Below are 21,517 nucleotides of genomic sequence, written 5' to 3' on the forward strand. Positions count from 1 at the left end.
GGTCCGGTTCAACTTTGGTTTGCACGAAAACATTTTTTTTCTTTAATTTCTTTGGTTTACTTTTCAGGTTAGTGTATTTGTTGCCACGCACTCTTTTAACACAACCTGTCTTCGCGTATGAACCGATAACTGCATGGAAAACATATCGGTTCCACTCCGGAGCGAGAAAAATTATTTAATTCCGGGTCAACTCCGGTTAGAGCGAAAATAACGGTTTGTTCCGGTTTTCGGTTCGGGTTCGGTTCAATACCCTGGTAAATAACACAATTCAGGCGCTTGCCCTTCATAAATAAGACCCGAGAGAACCCGATTTCCTAATGGCTTCAGAAAGACCCGATTCTCAGCGATTTTCAGTCCGATTCTCAGCGATTTTTAAACATACAACCGGAAAGCAAAAACCCTATTTATGGGTCACAAAAGCAAGAAATAAAGAAGGAAGGTTTATTTTATAATTCAAGAGGCAGCGCTCTGCTGTTTGAAGCGAGGACGGCGGTCTTAAAGGAACGCTGACAGGGTATTTATGCTCGACAAGGTTTTTATTTGTACATGACATATGATAGTCGCTGAAAGCTTCTTTTTAGTCGAAACACAAAATATAAGAGGCGCGAACCGGTTCAATTATTTATAAAAGTCGTTTTTGTTCAGTATTTTAGATCAGAAAAGAAACAAATGCAGTTTATAAAGTCCGGAAACCAGAAATGACCCGTCGACATGCCCACCACCAAGCGGTAAAAAAGGCGGCGCATACTAGAAAGGGGTAGTTCGATCACTTACCGACGAGCGGCAAGCGTAGAAAGATCCCGGATGTACACGGCGGCGCTGCGGTCGAGAATCCGACCGGCTCCGAGCGTTCCGAAGGCCTCCGGAGCAGGTTTTGCTTACGGTTTGGCCGTTTCGCGGTATGGCAACGCGAAGTGGCTCCCGATTTTAACTGATCTTTACCCGTGTTTGCTGTCGTTTATGGCCAATGAAGCGTCATCCCGAATTAGTGTTTAATTGCGCAGCAAATGCAGTGCGAGCCGCCCTGGCTGCCCGCATCATAGAGCGTATCCAGAACATGCTTTAGTGGCGCCCTCTCGAGCCGTCGACACGGAGTACAGCAGCCGTGAGCGCTTACTGAGCTCACTACCCCTCCTCTAGTTCACGGCCACTCAAGCAAGCAATGACGTCATGAAGGGGTTATTTTTTGCTTGTTTTTGTAATTTTAATTTTTCTATAACTTTTAAAATAAAGCGAAATCCGAGAAAAGAAAAGTTTCACTAAGTTACTACGTTCAGTGCGCTCGGGTTCGGTGCAAATTAAAAACAAGTAAAAAAGTCCTTGCAGGGCCCCTTTAAGTAGAGTCTGCGCGGTGCCGACAGCAGCGCGACAGCAGCGGCGTGACGTCAGAGTGGTGTTGTACGGAACCACCGTTACTAGATCAACTCAGTTATGGAACTTCCGATAGACGCTGTACATTGGAGGGGGCCCGAACCCGTGTCCGATTTGTTTGCAGCTAGGTGGCGCTGCCGGCGCATTATTCCACGCGTTTTCGTCTGCTACTGCTCCGCGGCTGCTTGCGAGTCGCGACTCCTCTCGAGGTTCAGCATGGTTTTTGATTAATTTTTGCCCTTTCGCCAGTAAAAATTACAATTTAAGCATGAAAAGCGCTACGACCGTTTTGGCATACGCTTTGCATTATTGTAAAATGCTGCTGCCTTAGCTGTGCTGACAGCGCGAAGCGTTTCGAACAACCCAAATTCGTCGGCGCCACAATCCGGTGGCTACAATCAGGGCAAGTTTGCACATACTGCAATAGTAGATGTCAGTGTTGCGGAGTTGCCACTCCGGAGTTGGAATGATTCCCGGAATCATTCCGCATTTTCACGACCCCGGAATGGAATAGGAATGGAATGGCGGCAACGTTGAAGGGAATGGAATGGGAATGGAATTAGGTGCCTTTTGCCCGGAATGGAATGGGAATAAAATAAAACACAATTCTTCTTTTTTTTTTTTTTTATTGTTTACGGTCAGCTAAACCGAGCCAGTCAGTGAGTCAGAAATAAAATGAGCGGGAAACTGCTAGCCCGCGAGGAGCCCTAACAGACTTAGATGCCAACAAAATGCAATACAAAAAAACAAGCGTCAAAGCAAAGAGCAAAAGGGGAAAGGGGGGTAACGTGGCGCCTTTCACGGACGCGCAGGCGTCGGGCTTGGATGGCGTTAGACCGAGAGCGAAACAAGAAACCAAGCACCAAGCAAAAGAAAAGGGAGCGGCAAAGAAAGAAACCGCCATGCACAACTCCTCATCGTACTTCTTGTCATGCTTTTTTTGTTGTTGTTGCGACGGTTTGTAGAATGCACCCGCGCGCACAGACTGAGATCTGGGAGCGGAAGCGACTCATAACTCGCAGAGCTCTGATAACTCGTTGACTTGGGCGCCGTCAAAAGATGATTAGGTATAGTTTTCTTATAGATCGAGGCGCGCTGTTTAGCAGGCAGCCAACCCTGCTGCCTTCCACGTTCATTCGTGCGCACTCCTTTGAAGTGCGAAATATGGGTTTGCTTCGGCATTAAAACAAAGCGAGATTCACTTCCCTCTTCTCCTCTTGCGCTTTGCTCCGAGGCTGGTTTTTTTGTACTGCATTTGTATTGTATGTCCGCCTATTACTTGGTCTTTGTTCCGATGCTTGTTTTCTGTGTTTTATGTTTTAGTGGGTTGGAGTTATAAGCAAGCTAGCGGATTCCCGCTCATTTCCCTTGACTTTAGTCTCTGCATACTTTGTTTCACCTTGCGATGGACCGCTGCGGACGCTACGAGTCACCCTAGGCAATCCAGTACCGTGAGCGGGACTGCAGGGTGACGCAGCACTCAGAAAGCACTGGATTGGTTTCGATGGCTCTCGTGCTGTCTTTTGAGGTCCATCGTAAGGTGAAGTAGACTATCATTACCGCTATTGGTGTGACCGAACTGACTAGACCTGCAGAAAGACCGTCCCGCTCCAGACGAGGTGCGACCGTTGCTGTGAGGGCAACTGAGAAGGAGAGCTGGGTGCTAGCTGCCACTGAGGTTTTGGCTTCCGCGCGTCTCGGCTGTCCGGTCTGCATTTGTGCTCCTTGTCCTGAACCCTATTTGAGGCGGTGAGAAGTCAGTTGGACGGTGTTAATGAGGACACACGGGGAATGTCAATTCGAACGGTGCGGTATTACCCCGTTAATTGTATCTTGATGTGAAGAGCTTTGTCAACGCTGACTTCCCGACCCCTTCGCCACTACGCGAACAACCGACACCGAGGCTGAAGAATGAATCGGTTGGTACCGTCTGCTGCCTGAACCCGCCACTCGATCAGCGCGAAGAGGAACATCACAATTCGGACGAGAAGACAAGATAAATACAGACTGAGTCATGGCATCGTAGAAGACATTTTTCTAAATTAGTCGCGAAAAAAATAAACAAGCTGCACGCTGAAAGTTGTGCAACGAAACTATACACGTTGCAGTCGGCGTATATCATCGAACTTTATTCGCCGTCTGAAGAGGAAACACGAAAATGAGTATGCGAAGGGTGGAAAAGGGCAGGCGAACCAGCCAAAAATTGAATTGAATAAGAAATATCGAGATTCGTAAAGCAAGCGTGAACTTACGTGTTTTAAAACAGGTTTCGTGACATGGTCTATACGGTCCCTCGTGCTGCGCCGCAAAGGTTGCATTTTGTCAGAGGATGTGTTCTGCCGCTGTGCATGGAGTCGCTTCCAGCAGTGTACTAGCCATGTTGCTGTATTTGAAGAATACAGTAATATAGCTTATTCCTGCGCCACGCACGAACTGGATATTTTTTTGTGGTCTTATCAAACAAACACGCTGGCCGCGTATGTCTTAAAAGTCAAATGCAAAAAAAAGTTAAAAAAAGAAATGAAAATGAGTGGATTTAAGTTTTGCTGTTTGTTGCGAGCGACGTGGTCGCGAGACCGATGTCTTAAACAAGCATTGACATATCAAGGGGCTTTCTCGATGTTTGCAGCACATTGTAAATAAACACTTTCTGCCACCAGCGGTCCGCTCAGTAAAAATCAGTGCTTTTTTAAAAAATATAGCTTTTTTTTTTTTTGCAATTGTTTTTGCATTTGGTAATGCAAAAACAATGCTGCTTATGCCGGCAACAAAATGTAGCTGTCAAGTGCCAATTTTTACGTTTAGGAATTAAAGGAATGGAATGGAACGATTTAGCCATTCCAGGAGTGGGAATGGGCTCAGTGTCTCCATTCCTAGGAATTGAAAGGAATTGAATTATCGAAAACTCTAATTCCCCGGAATGGAATTGGAATGGAATGGGGGTGCCCATTCCGCAACACTGGTAGATGTGCCGATGACTACCAACTGCAGCAGAAACAATTTGAAAGTCGTCTGCTTCTGTCAGAAAAAGCGCCACGAACATTCGTAAGCTTAGTAGGACAGATGCAACGGCCATGTACGCTCTCTATGGCGACGGCCACAAGCGCGCCGTCAATGATGATGATAGCGAGTATTAATGCGGAGCGCGCGCCCTCTAACAGGTGTTACGCAAAGGGAACGTTGTACGGAACGGCGTTCCAAGGAACGCGTTTCTTTTAGGAGGAACGAAGGAACGCCGCTCTTCCATTTTTCATCGGTGGAACTGGAACAGAAACTAATTGCATTTTTACTGGAACGGAAAAAGGAACAATTTTCTTCTTTTTTTTTTTTTCGTTTAGTGGGGTAATCTGTTTTATGGGCGTGTCTACATCACTGATCTCTATACACCAACTCATGTTTACAAACAAACCGCAGCGCCCGGAGCGCCCCTAGCGGACGCCACCGGCGCCGCGCATGCGCGATGGTGGTGTGGGCAAGAAGTTCGCCGTCGCCCATAAACAAACCATTGAAATGCGATGTTATCGGCGTCTGTGTGAGTCCCCCTGCCCTTTTTCGCGTTCGAATTGTTGACTCTACATCTTCCTGGCAACGTCTGACTACTTGAAAGGCCTCAGCGAAATTAACAAGGCTCGTTACACCGCAAAACTTCGCGTTAATAATGTGACATGCGGCGATTCATTCCGCGTGGACGCCGCAGAATGTACGCTAAAGCCTGATTCGCGTGATGAGATTTCGCTCGCAATTTTCAGTCGCAACGTCGCTCGGGCTGCAAAAGCGTGAACCGTAGCTGAGATGGTCGACGTCGATACTAAAAATCTAAACCAGAATCGGACCATGCGAATCAGGCCTAGCAAGTCGGTGATGGTCACTGGTAACAATGATCGAAATCTCCTTGTATCTGCTGTTTACAAAGAGCCTGCTTACCAACCTCCAAATTTAAGTCTTTTGAGGCGTGCACTTGCTTCTTATCGCAAGTACCCGGCCATGATTTGGTCTACGGGCCGGCGTCGTCTAAGAGAGCAGACGACAAGCAGAAACGTTCGAAAGAGCAGACGACAATTCGAACGATCAGGTGGCCGTTTGAGCTTGAAGACGCACTGAACGTAGTCCGCAGGTGGTCCGCACAACTTGACGGTTTTCTGGCGTTCATGTTGGAACAAAACAAATAAATCTGATGACCACAAGTATCCGTGAATTCAACCCAAAGTGCTTCCCGCCCAAGCAGTCGTTGTCCGACGGCGTCTGCTTTTCCCTTTTCACGGCACATATTCATATTCTCGGACGAACCGAGTACGTGAAAACTGGCCTTCAAACCTTTCTCGACACTTTTGGTACAGTCCCAGTCGCGGCGTTTTGACGAGAAGGCAAGTTTTTGTCTCCTTCCTTTCAAAACAACGCAGAAATACACGTCTGGCATGGGGACTTCTGCCCACAGCTCCAGACCGGAAGTGCGACCGACGCGCCGCCACCGCGCCGTGACGTAACAGAGATGAGTTCGTGTATTAGGGGTGTCGCGAACCGGCCGCGGTTCGAGTTCGACCAGGTTCGACTTTTTCGACCTTCTAGTGAAAAGTTCGGCGAACCTTGTGTTGAGGTTCGACTCGTGTGCGCATGCGCGACAGGCAAGCCAGTTGGCTTCGGATTGGATGGTGATGGCTAAGGGATGAATCAAGGGCAGCGCTGATTGGTTCTTTCAGTTAATTCAGTACAAAAAATTAAGTTATAAACTTCTTCAGTGATAAGAATTTATATATTTTAATTGCAACTGTTCATAAAATAAAATAACCCATTGCATACAAAAAAAAATTCTCCAAACCTAGACATGCTTGTATCAAGGTCTGGCCACAGTGTCGACAAAGTCGAACCGGTCGAATCTGGTGAAAAGTTCGGAGGTTCGTCGAACCGGTTCGACCCAGTCGAACCCCGAAAGTTTGACCTAAAAATCCGGTTCGACAAAAGTTCGCGACACCCCTAATCTCTATTGTAGTAGGCTGGATCGCGGACCGCAGCCTCGGCAGCTGGGGCCGAGTGTCGCCACCGGCGGCCATTGATTGACACCAGCCAATGCATGGGACTCTATACACCTTTTCCGCGTAGCCGTCGCCACCTTGCGTGTTGCAGCGACAGCCGCGCCGTCTGGCGTACGGTTGTTGTGCGCCCATTTTGGTATGCGGAGAGCAGCGTTGTTCCTAGCTCCCGCGTTGTCCTTATTGACCCCGTGCATCGTATCTTCATTGTTTTCCCTTTAGTGAGTTCCTAATTTGTTTGTTATTGAAAGTGTGAATTATTCTTGCGTTCTGGCGTGTTTATTCGCCTTCATGGCGCCCGTTGTTGCGCCAACAGCGCCGAGAGGTTCGTCGCCAGCGTCGCCGGTAATTGAAATCGGAGGCATGTTCACTTTTCCTGAGGACGTTTACCAGTGTTTACTCTTCGCGTGTTGCTGTTTGTGAAGAATGACAGCCTTCTGCGAATGACTAACCGAGGGTTTCTATGCACGAGCGAGGGCGACCCTGGGCATAGAAGTATCATCGTTTAATCGTAGAAATACTCACAATGGGAGTTGGCGACGCGGGCCGAAAGGTTTATTGTTATGGTGCACCGTCGAGGTACGATCGCTAGTTACCGGGACATCTCTACTTCGTATGACGCCCAGATGCGTCGGAACTATTCAGGAGATGGGGGTGAAAGGGGGGTGAGATGGGAGGGCGACGACGATTTTGCGCCCTCTTTTCGTATTGTTTCCATTAACGTATTTTAACAGGCGTCGCTACCGAGCAACACACAAAATTATAGTGCACATCCTCGTAGGAATGAACGGAATGAAAAACAAAACTTGAGTAGCCAATAACAATAATTACACCCACGGTCTTACATTTGCACCACAAGCTGCAAAATTCGTTCTACATTTGACTTGTCGAGGCCTATTACTGCGCTTGTAGATGTATGTTTCTATACTGCCTATTTGCTTTTCTTACGTGCTGATATTGCATCGCTTCCCCGCTGATATTAGCGGGGAAGCGATGCAAAGTGTATACGTTACAGCCGCATTCGCTTTGCGACTTCTTGTGTTCGGTGCACAATTTGTCGCGCGCTATCTTCCGTTTTCGGAAATTGCTGCTGCAGCCAACGACTGCGCAGTGGCAGCCCGATGACCAAATATGCGCGGACATGATACATTGACGTATTAACACACCTTATTACAACTCACTACGCTGTCAAGGGCTTCAAAACCCATTTAACGCGCATCTTCAGCATCTTGCCAGCCGACTAGGCCTGCTCCCGCATACCGGAAGTGTTAGAACCGGAAGAACTATTCGCGCTGTGCGCCGACTCGCCGAGTCGAGACAATGCACATTACGCGCTGGGTCGAGGTTAGACGGAAAAGGTGTATAGGAAGCGAGCAAGCCGGCCGTGTCGCGGCGGTCGCCTATTCGCCTCGCAAGTGGGCTCATTTTCGTCTTCTGCGCATGAGAAAGGAAGTAGCGGTGACTTCAGAACGCCGAGCCCTGATTGGCTGATCGCGACCCCCTATCTGAGCGTCGTCTGCTCTTTTGCAACGTCGTCTGCTCGCAACATCGTCTGCGTCTGTCTTACCTTTCCTGCGACTTTCGGAAGTGCAGGTCTTTACGAGCGAGCTCGACTTCGCCTTTCAGAGAGGGCAGACGAAATAGCTCGAGCGGTACGTTGTTTTTGTCTAACAACTAGCAGACGCGCATCAAGGAGGGAAGTCAAAAGACTCACCGGCGAGGTCTCCCGAAACGCCGAGGTTTGTTTGCTAAGAACCGAGAGTGAGCGTGTTGGTGCCCCCAAGTTCCCTCCCAAATACTTTTTTCCTCCTTTCGTGTGCGGCGAGACCCCTCATTCTTTAACGGCGTCGGCGGGTTGGCGCAGTTAACGTCGTCTGCTTTACGTCTGCTAGTCAAAGCGATGGCTGCTTTACCTTTCCTGCGTCTGTCGGAGATTCACCGCTTTTCACCGGCGAGAGTCACCGTTGCCTCGGGAAACGAGGAGCTAACAAGAGGAAGAAATTGACCTAGCTCTTAATCTAAAATTAAGGTCAGCTATCAAAATATAATACGGGAAGGGTTCACAAGGGTCGCGCGGGCATATTCACTTCAGCACGCCAGCCGGTCGTGGGCAGACGGTCGCCGAGTCGCGGAGTGCCTGCTAGGCCTAACTGCTGAGCTCGCTTCGTCGGTTTCGGTGGAATCGTGGCCGTTGGAGCTTTTCCTGGGTGTTTGTGGATCCAGCGTTCTTGTTCGTCGTGGTCTGTTTCAGGTACTTTTTACTTTTTTCTTGCTGCTTGAAGTCGGAACGCGTGAGAAGCGCACGTAAAAAAATAAACGTCTGTGGGTCGTCGCGACTGCGACGCTGTCGGCCATGCTGATTTGGTCGTAAGAAGTGCGTAAGACAGCTTCGGAGCTGTCGTAGGATTTCGTCGTAACCTGCGCGAAACTTACGAAAATTTCGTTTCGTGGATACGAATTTGTTCTTAAGTTTTGCTTACGCACATTTTTGGCGTAAGATCGTTTCGTGAATCTGGCCTCTGCACTTCCGAGAGTCACAGAAAAGGTAAGACAAACGCAGACGACGTTGCGAGCAGACGACGTTGCAAAGGAGCAGACGACGCTCAGATAGGGGGTCGCGATCAGCCAATCCGGGCTCGGCGTTCTGACGTCACCGCTACCCCCTGCGCAAGAAGCAGACGAACTTGCCCTCCGCATTGTTTGCCGCGACCTGGCGGTAGCCGCCGCAGGAGCATCGGGCAGCAATGGCGACGAACAGCACGGCGGACAGTGTACCCGTCGTGATCACGACGGAATTTAAGGCAGTTACGAGTTCGGAAAGTTCCTTCGGAAGCCGCTGCCGCCGGCTCAGAATCATCGCGAAGTAAGAGCAACGAACAGCACAGAGGACAGTGGGTGACTAAGAATCCGGAAAGCTTCTTCGGTAGCCGGCGCAGAACCATCGGGGGGAAGCAGTGGCGATTAGCAGCACAGCGGACAGTGTTCCCAGGGTGATTACGACGGGGTTTAAGGCGGTTACGAATCCAGAAAGCTTCTTCCGTGGTGCCAATATGACGAAGAGAAAACTGTTTCATGAATCTGGCCGCGTGTGCGACGTGAACGAGGTCCGTTTCGACGGACAAGTGGATGTCACGGAGCGCCGTACTCTGCAAACAAAATTAAGCGCGCCCGCAAAAAAATTTTGTTGGCGTTGAGTGGACTGCGGTAATTATAAACGTTTATTTCTGAATCAGCTTGACAATAACTGGGCGATTTTTTTTTCGCGCCGTTCCGCGATTCTCTTTACTATCTTCCTGTATACGCTGATGGAAACATCCAACGGTAGGCTTAGGAGGGCGACCGCGTTCCGCTTCTCGATTCCGGTGAAGTATTCGCTGCACACTTTAGAGTTTGCCGTCGGTGTCGATGCTGTTCCATCGTCGCTAGAAGAGAAAAAAAGTTAATTGTATTATTCGTCAGCAGCTTAAACAAAGCGCAAACTGGAAGGTAAGAAGCACCACTAACCTGTATTTACGCACAAGTCGTACCCAGGTCGCGCAGTACTCCGCCTCGAACGGCTTCGAAGGGACGATGTAGTACTTCGTGCCGTGCGCGATCTTGCCGACCACGCAGCAATTGTTGCGGCTTTCTTGGTGCGGAATAGCCATCTCAGAAATTACAGCGCTAACCCACCACAACGCACACAACCAACGCAGCGACTGGCAGAAGATGCCCGATGCAACGGACCCGTTTGCCGCTAGGGGCGCCCTGGTCGGGGCTTGAATTAGATGCGCACGGTTCCTATGGGAAGAACGAGAAAAAGTGCCGTTTTCCCCGTTTCTAAGCTGTTGTCGGCACTGAAACTTTTTGGATACTTTTCAATAAGCCCGGCAAATAGCTTGCGTACAAACATTAAAACTGACAGCACTTGCAGTTATTATCACTAAATATTTTGTGGTCGAGAATGACTCCGCTGTAGTACAGCTCAATGAGGCGAGAGTTACCTAGAGTTACCGCGGAGTCGATGGCGGTTTCGTTGAGTTGACATTAGCAGACGACAAGCTCGAAGGCTTTGCTACGCGGAATTCGCTCACTTCCGGAAAGCGGCTGTCGAGATGAAACTTCTTTGTCATTCATCAACTACTGGGCTTCCCCGAGGACGGTCTCATTGACGGCAAGTTCCTTTGTTTACTCCAATACTAGAACAAGCTTGCCAGCTCAGCCACAGGTGCTCCGGTACGTTTGATTTTTTTAATCGGCGTTCGAACGTTTGACAAATACCGATTCAATCTCCAAAGACACGACATAAGGATCGAAGTGCACCATAAAATACTCGCCTCCGAGCACAGCGTACATGCTTCAATATCCTTACGTTTGTGCGTTTCTCCCATAGACTTGCGTGCATTGCCTGGTGTCAAGCAATTAGGGAGGCTCTATACTCTGTTTCACCTTATGATGTACCGCAGGAAAGGCTACAAGCGCGAGCTCCTTGCTCTGGGGCACATATCGGAGGCACACGCTCTCGTGAATTTAGAGCAGCTGCCAACGCTATGAGCTCGCGCTTCTAGCCTTCGCTGCGGTACAACATAAGGTGAAACGAAGTATAGTGAGGGTGGGTCAGGGTGTAAGATAGACAGGTGGGGAAATGGCCCATAGAAGCCTACCGCAGCGCCGTGACCGGATTGTGTACTCGTCTGCTAGCGGGTACCCCCGATTTGCGACAGATGGGGCTGCGGCGAGAAGAAAAAAATCGGAATCGGATTTGCATAGAACTCTATGGGAGAGTGCGCAAAATAAACCGACAGCACGACAGTCCTCCATTGAAAATCCACGAGAAACTATCTCCGTCAGTTTAGCCAGTCGCCACCGGTCGGCCACCGAAGTGAGAGTTCGCGGTGCTCCACATAGATGGCGCCACAGAAAAAGAGAAAACCGAGGGGACACAATGCGGTCGCTCATTTGGCTCTCGTTTCCCCACCTGTCTATCTTACACCCTGGGGTGGGTGCAACTCAAAACCTGGAGAGCGTTTGCAATTTCATGGCGGCGCCTGAGAGAGAGGATTCGGGAAAGGATATGCGCCAATGTTGCCTGCACGAGAGCAGGCGCCCGCTCTGTTGCAACTCTGTTGCTCCATGCGCCTTTCCTCCTCACGCCTCCGATTGCAAGCAACGAACGCCTGCGCAGCCTCTCTCGTTTCCTTCTCGTTAAGCAGGGTTGCCAGACAAGCAGCAACGTCCAAGATGGCGGAATTTACCATTTTTCGCATTAAAAAATATTTACCCTATCGCAACAAAACTGGTGGCTATGGAAAAGTAATCATTTATACCTTGTGTAAATTATTCAAGCACCTTAAAGGGGCCCTGCAATGACTTTTTGACTGGTTTTTAATTTGCACTGAACCTGAGCGTACTGAACGTAGTAACCTAATCCAACTTTTCTTTTCTCGAATTTCGCTTCATTTTAAAAGTTATAGGCAAATTAGAATTACAAAAACAAGCAAAAAATAACCTCCTTCATGACGTCTTAGGTCCTGCCTTGAGTGGCCTTGAACTAGAGGAGGAGTAGTGAGCTCATCGAGCGCACACGGCTGCCGCACTCCGTGTCGACGGCTCGAGAGGGCGCCACTAAAGCACGTGTTGGATAGGCTGTATGAAGCGGGCGGCCAGGGCAGCTCGTATCTCATTTGCAGCGCGACTAAACAGTAATTCGGCATAACATTTCATTAACCACAAACGACAGCAAACACGGGGTAAAGATCAGTTCAGAACGGGAGCCACTTCGCGCTGACGCACCGCCAAATGGCCAAATCGCCAGCAGGGCCCGCGCCGAAGGCCTTCGGAACGCTCGGAACCGGTCGGATTCTTGAGCCGGTATACGACCACAGCGCCGCCGCGTACATCCGGGACCTTTCTGCGCTCCTCGTTTGTCGTTACCTCATCCCACTAGCCTTTTCTAGTATGCGCCGTTTTTTTCCGCCGCTTGGTGGCGGGTATGTCGACGGGTCCATTTCTCGTTTCCGTACTTTCTAAACTGCATTTGTTTCTTTTCTGGTCTAAAATAGTGAACAAAAACTACTTTCATACATAATTGAAACGGTTCGCGACACTTATATTTGGTATCTCGACTTAAGAAAAGCTCTTAGCGGCTTTGACCAGTGGCAAGCCCAGGACCAAAGACGTCACATTTTGCGCGCTTTCGGTACCGCGGGTCGCCCTCGTCGGTGGAGGAGGTTTCCGCGTCGTCCGGTTAAAAGATGACGCACTGATATTTAGTTACTCTCTCCGTGCCCGCTGGCTTGCCCCAACCCCAAGAGACGTGGAAACCGCAAAAAAGGTAGACGCTTAAATATGATTGCAGGGCCCCTTTAATGGGCTCTTATGACCCGAGTTAGAAAATAAAACGACCCTTTGCCCCATAGACTCCCTGCAAAATTTAGCAATTAAATGGCGTCCATGTCCCGTGATCCCCGATCTAGCAGTTGCACCCACCCTCACTTGAGCCTCCCTACAAGCAATGGCCGCCGGTGGCGACACCGACGGGCTCCCGATCCGCGATCCAGCCTACTACAATAGAGATCAGTGGTCTACATCCACGCGCGGGGATGTAGCCAAGTCGGGAGGAGATAAGGCTCAACTTTATTAGATTACCTCAGTTGTGGAACTCCCGCGGAGGGGGGTACCCCCCTCACTCACTTCATTCTGCCAAGCGTCGTTTGAAGCGCCATCTATATTTTCGTTTCATAACTATGCGTTCCAAAGAGCCCAGCTGAAGTGCCCAATGGCGATCACAACGCCGCCATTTACCCTGCAGCGGTCACTCAAGGAACTGCACATACCATTGTTTTGGCTTCAAGCGGCCAATTCGGAGCCGAAACAGATACAGTAGAAAGGGTCAGAGGGATGCCACTCCCGTGTCCCCAGCGGACGCGCCGCGAATTCATCGCCAAGTTAAGATCAGCCTAGGTCGGGACGCGCTACCTGAAATCGCCGCTGAGGCATGGTTGTATGACAACAATATTAATTGTACTGCAAAACCTTGCAAACTAAAGATATTAGAAAACATCACGCGCCCCCCATTTTGTACTAAACTCCAATAAAATTTACTACAAAGAGAGTTTTTTTCCGTTGGTTTTTACGTTTCTAGTAGGGCTGGGCAATTGATCGATTAACCTTCCGATTAATCAATTAAGGCTTTAATCGCGATCAAATATTTTAACCGGTTAATCGGTTTTTTAATCGGTACTCAAAGAAGTCCGTTTCCAGCCAGGTGCTATGAGCAACGTTCAATTCTCGCGCTCGCGAAGCGTCACGTGTTCGAGGATATACATTACAGTTCTGCCGAGGCCAGACGAACAAGCCGAGCCCGCAATTGATCCCCGCGCGACCGCGAAACTTCACGCGTTGAGGACGTGAAGTTTCACGTTACACATCCTGCCCAGGCAAGACAAACAAGCAGAAAAACACGCTGCAAAGCCAACAACGCCGTGGTTACTTGTTCCAGTATTCGGCACGTAAAAATGGACGAGTTCACGAGTATGAAAGGCAATCTCACTAAAAAGTATGAGTTTAGTAAACTTTAGCGGTGAACTTTTTTACTCGAAGGAAGTCCACTGCATCATCTGCAAAAAGCCGTTTTCGTACAGTGGAAGCGTAACTTCGCTTCAGTATCGCCTACGAGCGAAGCACCCATGTAGCTGCAGCAAGGACCATCCGCCAAAACGCAGACAACAATCAACGGCTTCTCCATCGAGGTTCCTTTCTCTGAAAAAAGGAGAAATCATCGCCCACGCCCTGACTTCTGGACTTCTTTTTGGAGAATGTGGACAAACTTCTTTGTCTTCGGAGCTGGAGCTAAAATATGCGAGTCTTTGAATCGTTTAGCAATATATGTATCCTCCAATATAAATGTCCTTTGCGCCGTGTAACAGAAAGTAATATAAGTCTTCAAAGGCAAGACGAGTTGTTGCAATCTTTTTAATATAGTATTTATAAAAATTAACGCAACCGATTAATCGATTAATTCATCGACTAAAGGGTGGCGGTTAATCGGGTTAAAAATTTTAATCGATGCCCAGCCCTAGTTTCTAGTAACGTTGAAACGTACGTATCCTGATTCAGTTACCAAAGCAACCGTCTGGCGGCACGTCGAGCGACGCTTGGCGATTCGTGGTGAGTGAGGGGGGGTACTGTTCGTGCATGCGGCGCCTATGAGCAGTTCCGTAACTGAGCTAATCTAATAACGTTGATAAGGCTCCATCCACGCACCACGACACTTCCGGCGTGGTTGTACCCCCCCCCCCCCCCCTTCCCCCTGGCTAGGTCCACGCAGTGTTGCCAGATTGGGCAGGCGAAAATTTTCAAATTGGTCCCAGCTGCAACTGGTTTATGGAACAATTCCCAGTTGCAACTGGTCCCAGTTGGAGTTGTCCAACTGGTCCCAGTTCGAGTTGGTCCCAGCTGGAATTGGTCCCAGTTACAACTGGTCCCAGTTGGAGTTGGTCCCAGTTACCGCTGGTACCAACTCCAGCAACAATGAAACACGGCACAAAATGGAAGGTTGACAAGACTTTATTGTCAAAAACTTGGAGAATGAAACTAAATAATAGGTTCGGTGACGTACACGCTCCGGGTTTAGCGACTTGCTCGGGACGGTTGAATCGCTTTTTCAGAGGTAGTATTCATGTGATGAAGGAAGATCGGCCGCTGGCGTCTGTTAGTGAAGACGTCCTCAGCTTCTCTCCCAATCGCGTGAAGGTGCTCACCCGTGATCCCGCGTTGCGCAGATGAAGTCCGATAGGATGCGGTAGCGCTCCCACCTTGCAATCTCTGTCACAACAGTCGAACATTTTCGAAGTAGACCTCCCGCTATTTTCGCCATTGTGCTCTCCGCGGCGTTTTCTTCCGTCCGGTCTTTCCTGGGTGCCCTCCGATCGCTGAACTGCATCTTTCCATCCTCGAAGTTCACCGCCGCCACAATGGCGTGTTTACAGTTAGGTCAAAAGAAGCGCAGCTGTAGTTTTGACATTTTCATAACGACGCCAACTTCAGCGATGGCGACTCTTCTCTACCGCGTCCGTCGGATGGATGGATGGATGAATACGGCTGAGCCCTTTGGATCGGGCGGTAGCTTACGCCACCTAGCCATTTTGTTTTACCATTTAAGCTTATAATATTTAAATGTGAAATCTATATTCACTCCGCAGTGCAAAGAAAGTGAGGCTATGAAACCCCCTTGCTATCAGTGGATAAGAAAATACCTAGTTTTCTCTCGATTTCTGCCACCATTCACTTAATCTTTGCTTGGTAATCTCTACAGTCTTGAAATCCACTCTCCCTTCGCTGTCTCTAAAACCCAATGACTTTATTAAGTCTATGTTGTCTTCGGTAGGCATAGGGTGAAGCCCTTTACAGTAGAGTATCAAGTGCTCAGCCGTCTCGTCCTCCTCTCCACAAGCAGTGCACACTGTATCAATTTCCTGGTACTTCACTCTGTATGTTCTGGTTCGCAGAACACCCGTTCTTGCCTCAAACAGCAATGAGCTTCCCCTAGAATTGTCATAAATGCTTTCTTTGGCAATAACTCTTTTGTTTAATCTATAGCTTTCCAGAGCCGTCTTTGTCTGCATTCCCTCTAGCCACCAATCTCTTTCTGTGGCCTTAACTTTCTTCTTAACTGAGACTTGCTCTTCCGTATCTTCGCTATAGCCCAAAAACTTTCCCCTTAATTTCCTAGTGCGCTGTCTCCACTTTGTGTCTACACTCCTCATGTATAAATAGCTGAAAACCTTTCGTGCCCATTGCTCCCCGTCCATTTGCCTCAACCTATCCTCAAATTCTACCTTGCTCACCGCTTCCCTGCTCTCAAATGATGCCCATCCCATGTCTCCTTGTACTCCCTGGTTTGGCGTTTTGCAATGTGCCCCCAAAGCCAGTCTACCTACTCCGCGCTGTTTTATTTCTAGTCTCGCATGCACTTCGGATTTCATGCATAGCACTGCGTTTCCAAAAGTCAAGCCAGGCACCATGACCCCTTTCCAAATCTCTCTCACCACCTCATACCTGTTGTAATTCCAAAGTGCTCTATTTTTCATTACAGCTGCATTTCTGTTGCCCTTACCTATTATATACTTTTCATGGTCTCTGAGATATTCTGCACCATCACATATCCATACTCCTAGATACTTGTATTTACTAGCTCTCTCAACTGTAATATTCTGTATCTTCAGCCTCTCAACTTCATCCTCGTTAAAAATCATGACTGCCGATTTTTCGCTACTGAATTCTAAACCTAATTCATCTCCTTCCCTACCACAGATGCTCATTAATTCCTGCAACTCTGTCCTGTTGTTAGCCATTAGTACAATATCATCTGCATACATCAATCCCGGTAAGGATTGCTGAATTTTTTGGCCTAGCTTACTGTAAGAAAGGTTGAACCCAAGCCCACTCTTCTCTAGTCTATCCTCCAATCCTCTCAGATACAACATAAACAGCAAAGGCGATAACGGGCACCCCTGCCTAAGGCCTCGTCTTATCTCTATTTTCCCTGTCGCCTTTCCTTCCCATGTTATAATCACCTTGTTATCTTTGTAAATGTTCCTTAATAGTGCTGTTAGTCCTTCATCTAGGTTTAAGTTCTCCATTATGTCCCACAGGTTTCTTTGGTTCACATTGTCATAGGCACCCTTGATATCCAGAAATGCCAGCCAGAGCTGTCTGTTTTCTTTTTGCGCTATTTCTATACACTGTGTTAGAGAAAATAAATTGTCCTCCAACCTTCTTTGTTTTCGAAACCCGTTCTGTAATTCGCCCAGTATGCCCTCGCAATCTACCCATTCCTCCAGTCTGTTCTTTATAATCTGCATTACCAACCTGTAAATAACCGGTGTCACGGTTATAGGACGATAATTCCTAATATCAGACTTATCTCCCTTTCCCTTATATATCATACTCATCCTACTAAGCCTCCATTCATCTGGAATATTTCCTTTTTTTATCATGGTACTCACTACCTCCCTTAGTTTTGCCTTAGATTTAGGACCCAAATTCTTCACCAGCTTGATAGGGATACCATCTGTGCCCGTCGACGTGCCACTAGGGACTCTTCGTTCCGCCTTTTCCCATTCTCTTTGTCCAAAATCCGCGATGTCACAAACTGGACTGCTACTTCCTTCGGTTCTCCTATCTTCCACATGTAACCGTTCCCGAAATTTCTCCTCCATCACTGCTCCTATATATTGTATCGCATCATCTCCCTCTAATTGATCTCCCTGATGCGAGAGTATGAACCTCCGACTGCATAGGCAGCGCCATCTGTCGACAACGCGTATCACTATTCCGCACCCGCGTGCCACGGCGGCCGGCTAGCTCTGATTGGCCAAAAGATAAATTTATTTATTAAAAGAAAAAAATACTGTAGGGTGTTTAAATAAATGTTTTAACATATTTTAATGATGCACTAAATGTTCATTTAGGTGAACACATTTTGTCACTAATTATATTTTCCAATTAAAAAAATATTTAGTTAATTAAAATTTTTATATTATTTTTATAAATATATAAATGTACACAGTAATTAAAAATTTCCCTATTTGTATAAATCTAAAAATTTAAGTTTTCTTCATAAGCAAACACCCCCAACTTGTCAAAATTCTTGCTCCGTGTGAACTGGGAACGGGAAAGGCATTTGAAGTCCGACTGGAAATCGCTCCAACCAGTTACTTTCCTAACTGGTTCCAGTTCACTCTATTCCCAACCGGGAGTCAAACCAGTTGACTCCCAACTGGGAATGGTTCAAACCAGTTGACTCCCAACTGGGAATGGTTCAAACCAGTTGACTCCCAACTGGGAATAGTTCAAACCAGTTGACCCCTCAGCTGGTCCCAGTTGGACTCCTATTCGTCCCAGTTCATTCCCAGGCGGTACCAGTTAGTCCCAGTTGAAACCAGTTGAGGTGCCAACTGGTCCCAGTTAGAAATTTTCGTTTGGGAGCTAACACCGTTCCAAGCTGGGCTTCCTAGCCGACGCCATTTTAACGAGTGTAGCGCCGCCTACCCTCATCCGGGCATTTGGGAGAATCTGAATCCGTCCGAATGACCGCCCGCCATTACTGGACTGTTACCGTATTCGGCGTTCTCGGCTCATCGTCTTCGTCCATGAAGGAAAGTACTATCCTAATTTGTATGTCAGGCATGGGGAAAAGTGCATCCTGCTTTCCTGGCATCTTTTTGTGCGTAATTTTTAGCGCGGTTCTGGGGCAGTCGTTGCTCCCAAACCGAACTCGGCGTTTTGATCGCTAGTGAAATTGGGGATCGCTAGTGAAATTCAGGATCGCTAGTGAAACTGGGGATTGAACGAAGCCTGGATGACACGCAAACGGCACGTGAATTTGCACTAAACTCGAGTTCTCGCAGCTTGGGGGCTCCGGGAACATTTGAACTAACTGCGCGGTTAGCGGCTCGGACCTGCGCTGCCACGTCTGATTTAATTAAAATAGTAGAAACCTCAAATTTAAATATGAATCGATATATAAATACTGAGTACAGATAGCAAGTGCGACGGATCCGTTTCTTTTTTTTTTCTGAGTTGGAATCCACTGTCACAATATTGGCACATTGATGTGCCTCTCTGTGATAGCCTCGCGTGAGAATTATTTGTGCGCAAACTGTGTCGCGGCGTATACTATTAAGTCAGTAGACCAGGAGTCACGCAAATGTTTTCTTTTTTCAATGTCTAAGCCGCCCTCCGCTTACCTTTCGGTCGTAGTCCAGGCGAAGGAACGGCACGGGGTTCTCCGCAGTTCCCCGGCCGTCCACGAAATGGTCGGAGCACACAAGACTGTTCTTCGATGGCAAGAAGTCTTTCCTGTTTAAATTCGCCAGCCACCGGCGTCGTAGGTCCGGAGCAGCGGGGAACCGGTGCAGCATAAACATGCCGCACCCACATTCGTCCTGTTTGACAGCGTGGATCTCGCACACTGAATCGGCGTTTATTTTACGTTTTGCTTGGGTTATTTGTACAACCAATTACGGCACAGTGCTGCCCGGTGGATTCTTTTCTTGCATAGGCCATGTCAAGCGCGAAAACACGCTATAATATCAAAGCGGCGCCTAACATTGTCGAAACAACTTGCCTCCGTACACTGTGCACGTGCTTTCTAACAGTCCACTCCGTGAAGCAGACGAGCTTTCGAGGGAAAGGGTAAGCGGAGCGTTGGCGCAGCGCTCTGGTTCGAGAGTGTTTTTCCCTTTCTGCATCGACCTACTTGGAACGGTGAGACCTTTACCACAAGGGCGCCGCCATCTTGAATTGTCGTCACTTCCAGTATTCCAGACATTTAGGATATAAGCCTAACCGTCACACATTCTCGTTTTGGCTCCCCTCTATTTTTTTACTAGTTACAGGTTGAAACGTTTTACTATTTTGTCGTCGCCCATACTGGAAGTGGCGACAATTCAAGATGGCGGCGCTCCTGTGGAAAATGTTTGGCGTCAAAATTTCGTGGTTGGCTATGTGGCTATTTTGGGCTATTTCTAAGAATGCGGCGAACTTTTGTCGAACCTCAGATTCGACGCCGAACTTTCAGGTTCGGTTAGTTAATTTTCAAACTTTTAATCAGTTTCGAAACAAAAAAAGTTTCTTTTTTGGCTAGTCGAGAGAAGGGAGAGGAAGGAGAAAGGTTTCAAACTTCTAGACTTTGGGGTTTTCGCATTACGCAGTGAAGCAATGCTTACAGAGTTCAAGCGGTCTCCCTACAGCGCAGTGGAGCAAACCAAACAGATTGCACTATTACCACAGGCCCGGTAGCGCGCCTTCAACCCGGACGCATCTCTGCCCGGACGTAGACTGAACTCTCCAAATGCTGCTTTTGGTGCCCATTGTGAGAATCCTTAGGCAGCCAGGTTTGTAAAAATGAGAATCCGCAGTTTCACCGCTAAACAGTTGACTACCTTCCATTCGTTGCTCACCCCAAGAAGCGACAACACAATCAGAAATAGCGTGAACATGAATGGGTGATAGTAATATTCTTCACAAAGAAAAAAAAAAAAGAGACCGGGGGGGGGGGGGGGGGGGGATATTAGTAAGGACCCGAGATATTGGGGTTCTGGTTTGAAACACCCAGTGTTATGACTGTTCTGCTTCTGTATTTTGTTCTTTTATTGTATGATCATATTTCCCGGTCTTCGCAATAAAGCTGTCTTTGTGTGTTTTGTACTTCTGAAAACCTACGAAGCTTTTCTTCGTTTTTTAAGAAAAGCTTCGGTAGGGATATTCATCCTACCGAAGCTTTTCTTAAAAAATTCACAAGTAACATAATGTACACAAAAGGTGGTACATCTGAGGGTTGAAACAAAGATTGTAACATGTATTGTATGAGCGTAAGAAATTGTCAATATAAGGCTTAAAATTCATTGTTTTAGTCTTGGCTATTTTGGGCTGTATTTTTTTACGGCTTTGGCTATATTTGGGCTATACCTCCCAGTCGTTTGGCGGTTTTTTGGTGGGACCATCTGGCAACACTGGCCGTCCACGCAGGAATCGACTTCCGGTCTGTGTGCGCGTGTAGTCTGCAGAAATCTAGACTGTGCGAGCGTGCGCGCAAGTTAAGAACGTACGGAGCGGGAACACGTTACAATAATCAGAAGGAACAAACTTTTGTTCCCTTTTCTGAGGAATGTGTAGAGCACTGCGTCAGAGCTGCGCATTGGTGTAGTTTTTTTTTTTTCTTCTGCAAATATAACAATACCACGGTGCACGCTCACTCCTGAAAATGACACACCGAATCTCGTGTTTTTTTCTGTGTTTCTCAGGAGAGAGAACGGGAGCTCACCCGTACAGCGGTAAACAGCTGCCTGGCGACCGCAAACAAAGAACTCGGCTACGCCTAAGCGAGCGACCAAATAAATGCTAACAACAACCTTCATGTCGTTTCTCAACATGAACACCACACGGAGATCACTGAAACATGTCTTCAGCCCGCGAAATCTCGAGCGTGCTAATCCGCAGGGAGTTCTCGAGCAATGTTCAGCCGTAGGCCAATGAACAGAGTGGAATAAAACTTTTCATGAAGGTGTCCTTGTAGGTGGTGAATTTAGCACGCTCAAATTTCGTGAATGTAGAATTTCAGGGCGGAAAAAAAA

General features: G+C 47.9%; 1 protein-coding gene across 1 annotated transcript in view; it reads left to right on the plus strand.

The window, feature by feature from the left end:
• Nucleotides 1–21,265, plus strand: part of LOC121833170 — a 102,135-nt gene extending 80,870 nt beyond the window's left edge. The window contains exon 5 of the mRNA XM_042286284.1: nt 21,188–21,265. Within this exon, the coding sequence (XP_042142218.1) occupies nt 21,188–21,265 (78 nt within the window). The remainder of the gene's footprint in view (nt 1–21,187) is intronic.
• The last annotated feature ends 252 nt before the right edge of the window (nt 21,266–21,517 follow it).

The sequence above is a fragment of the Ixodes scapularis genome, unplaced genomic scaffold (assembly GCF_016920785.2).
Source record: "Ixodes scapularis isolate PalLabHiFi unplaced genomic scaffold, ASM1692078v2 PGA_scaffold7__128_contigs__length_106722199, whole genome shotgun sequence".
NCBI classification, from domain to species: Eukaryota; Metazoa; Arthropoda; class Arachnida; order Ixodida; family Ixodidae; genus Ixodes; species Ixodes scapularis.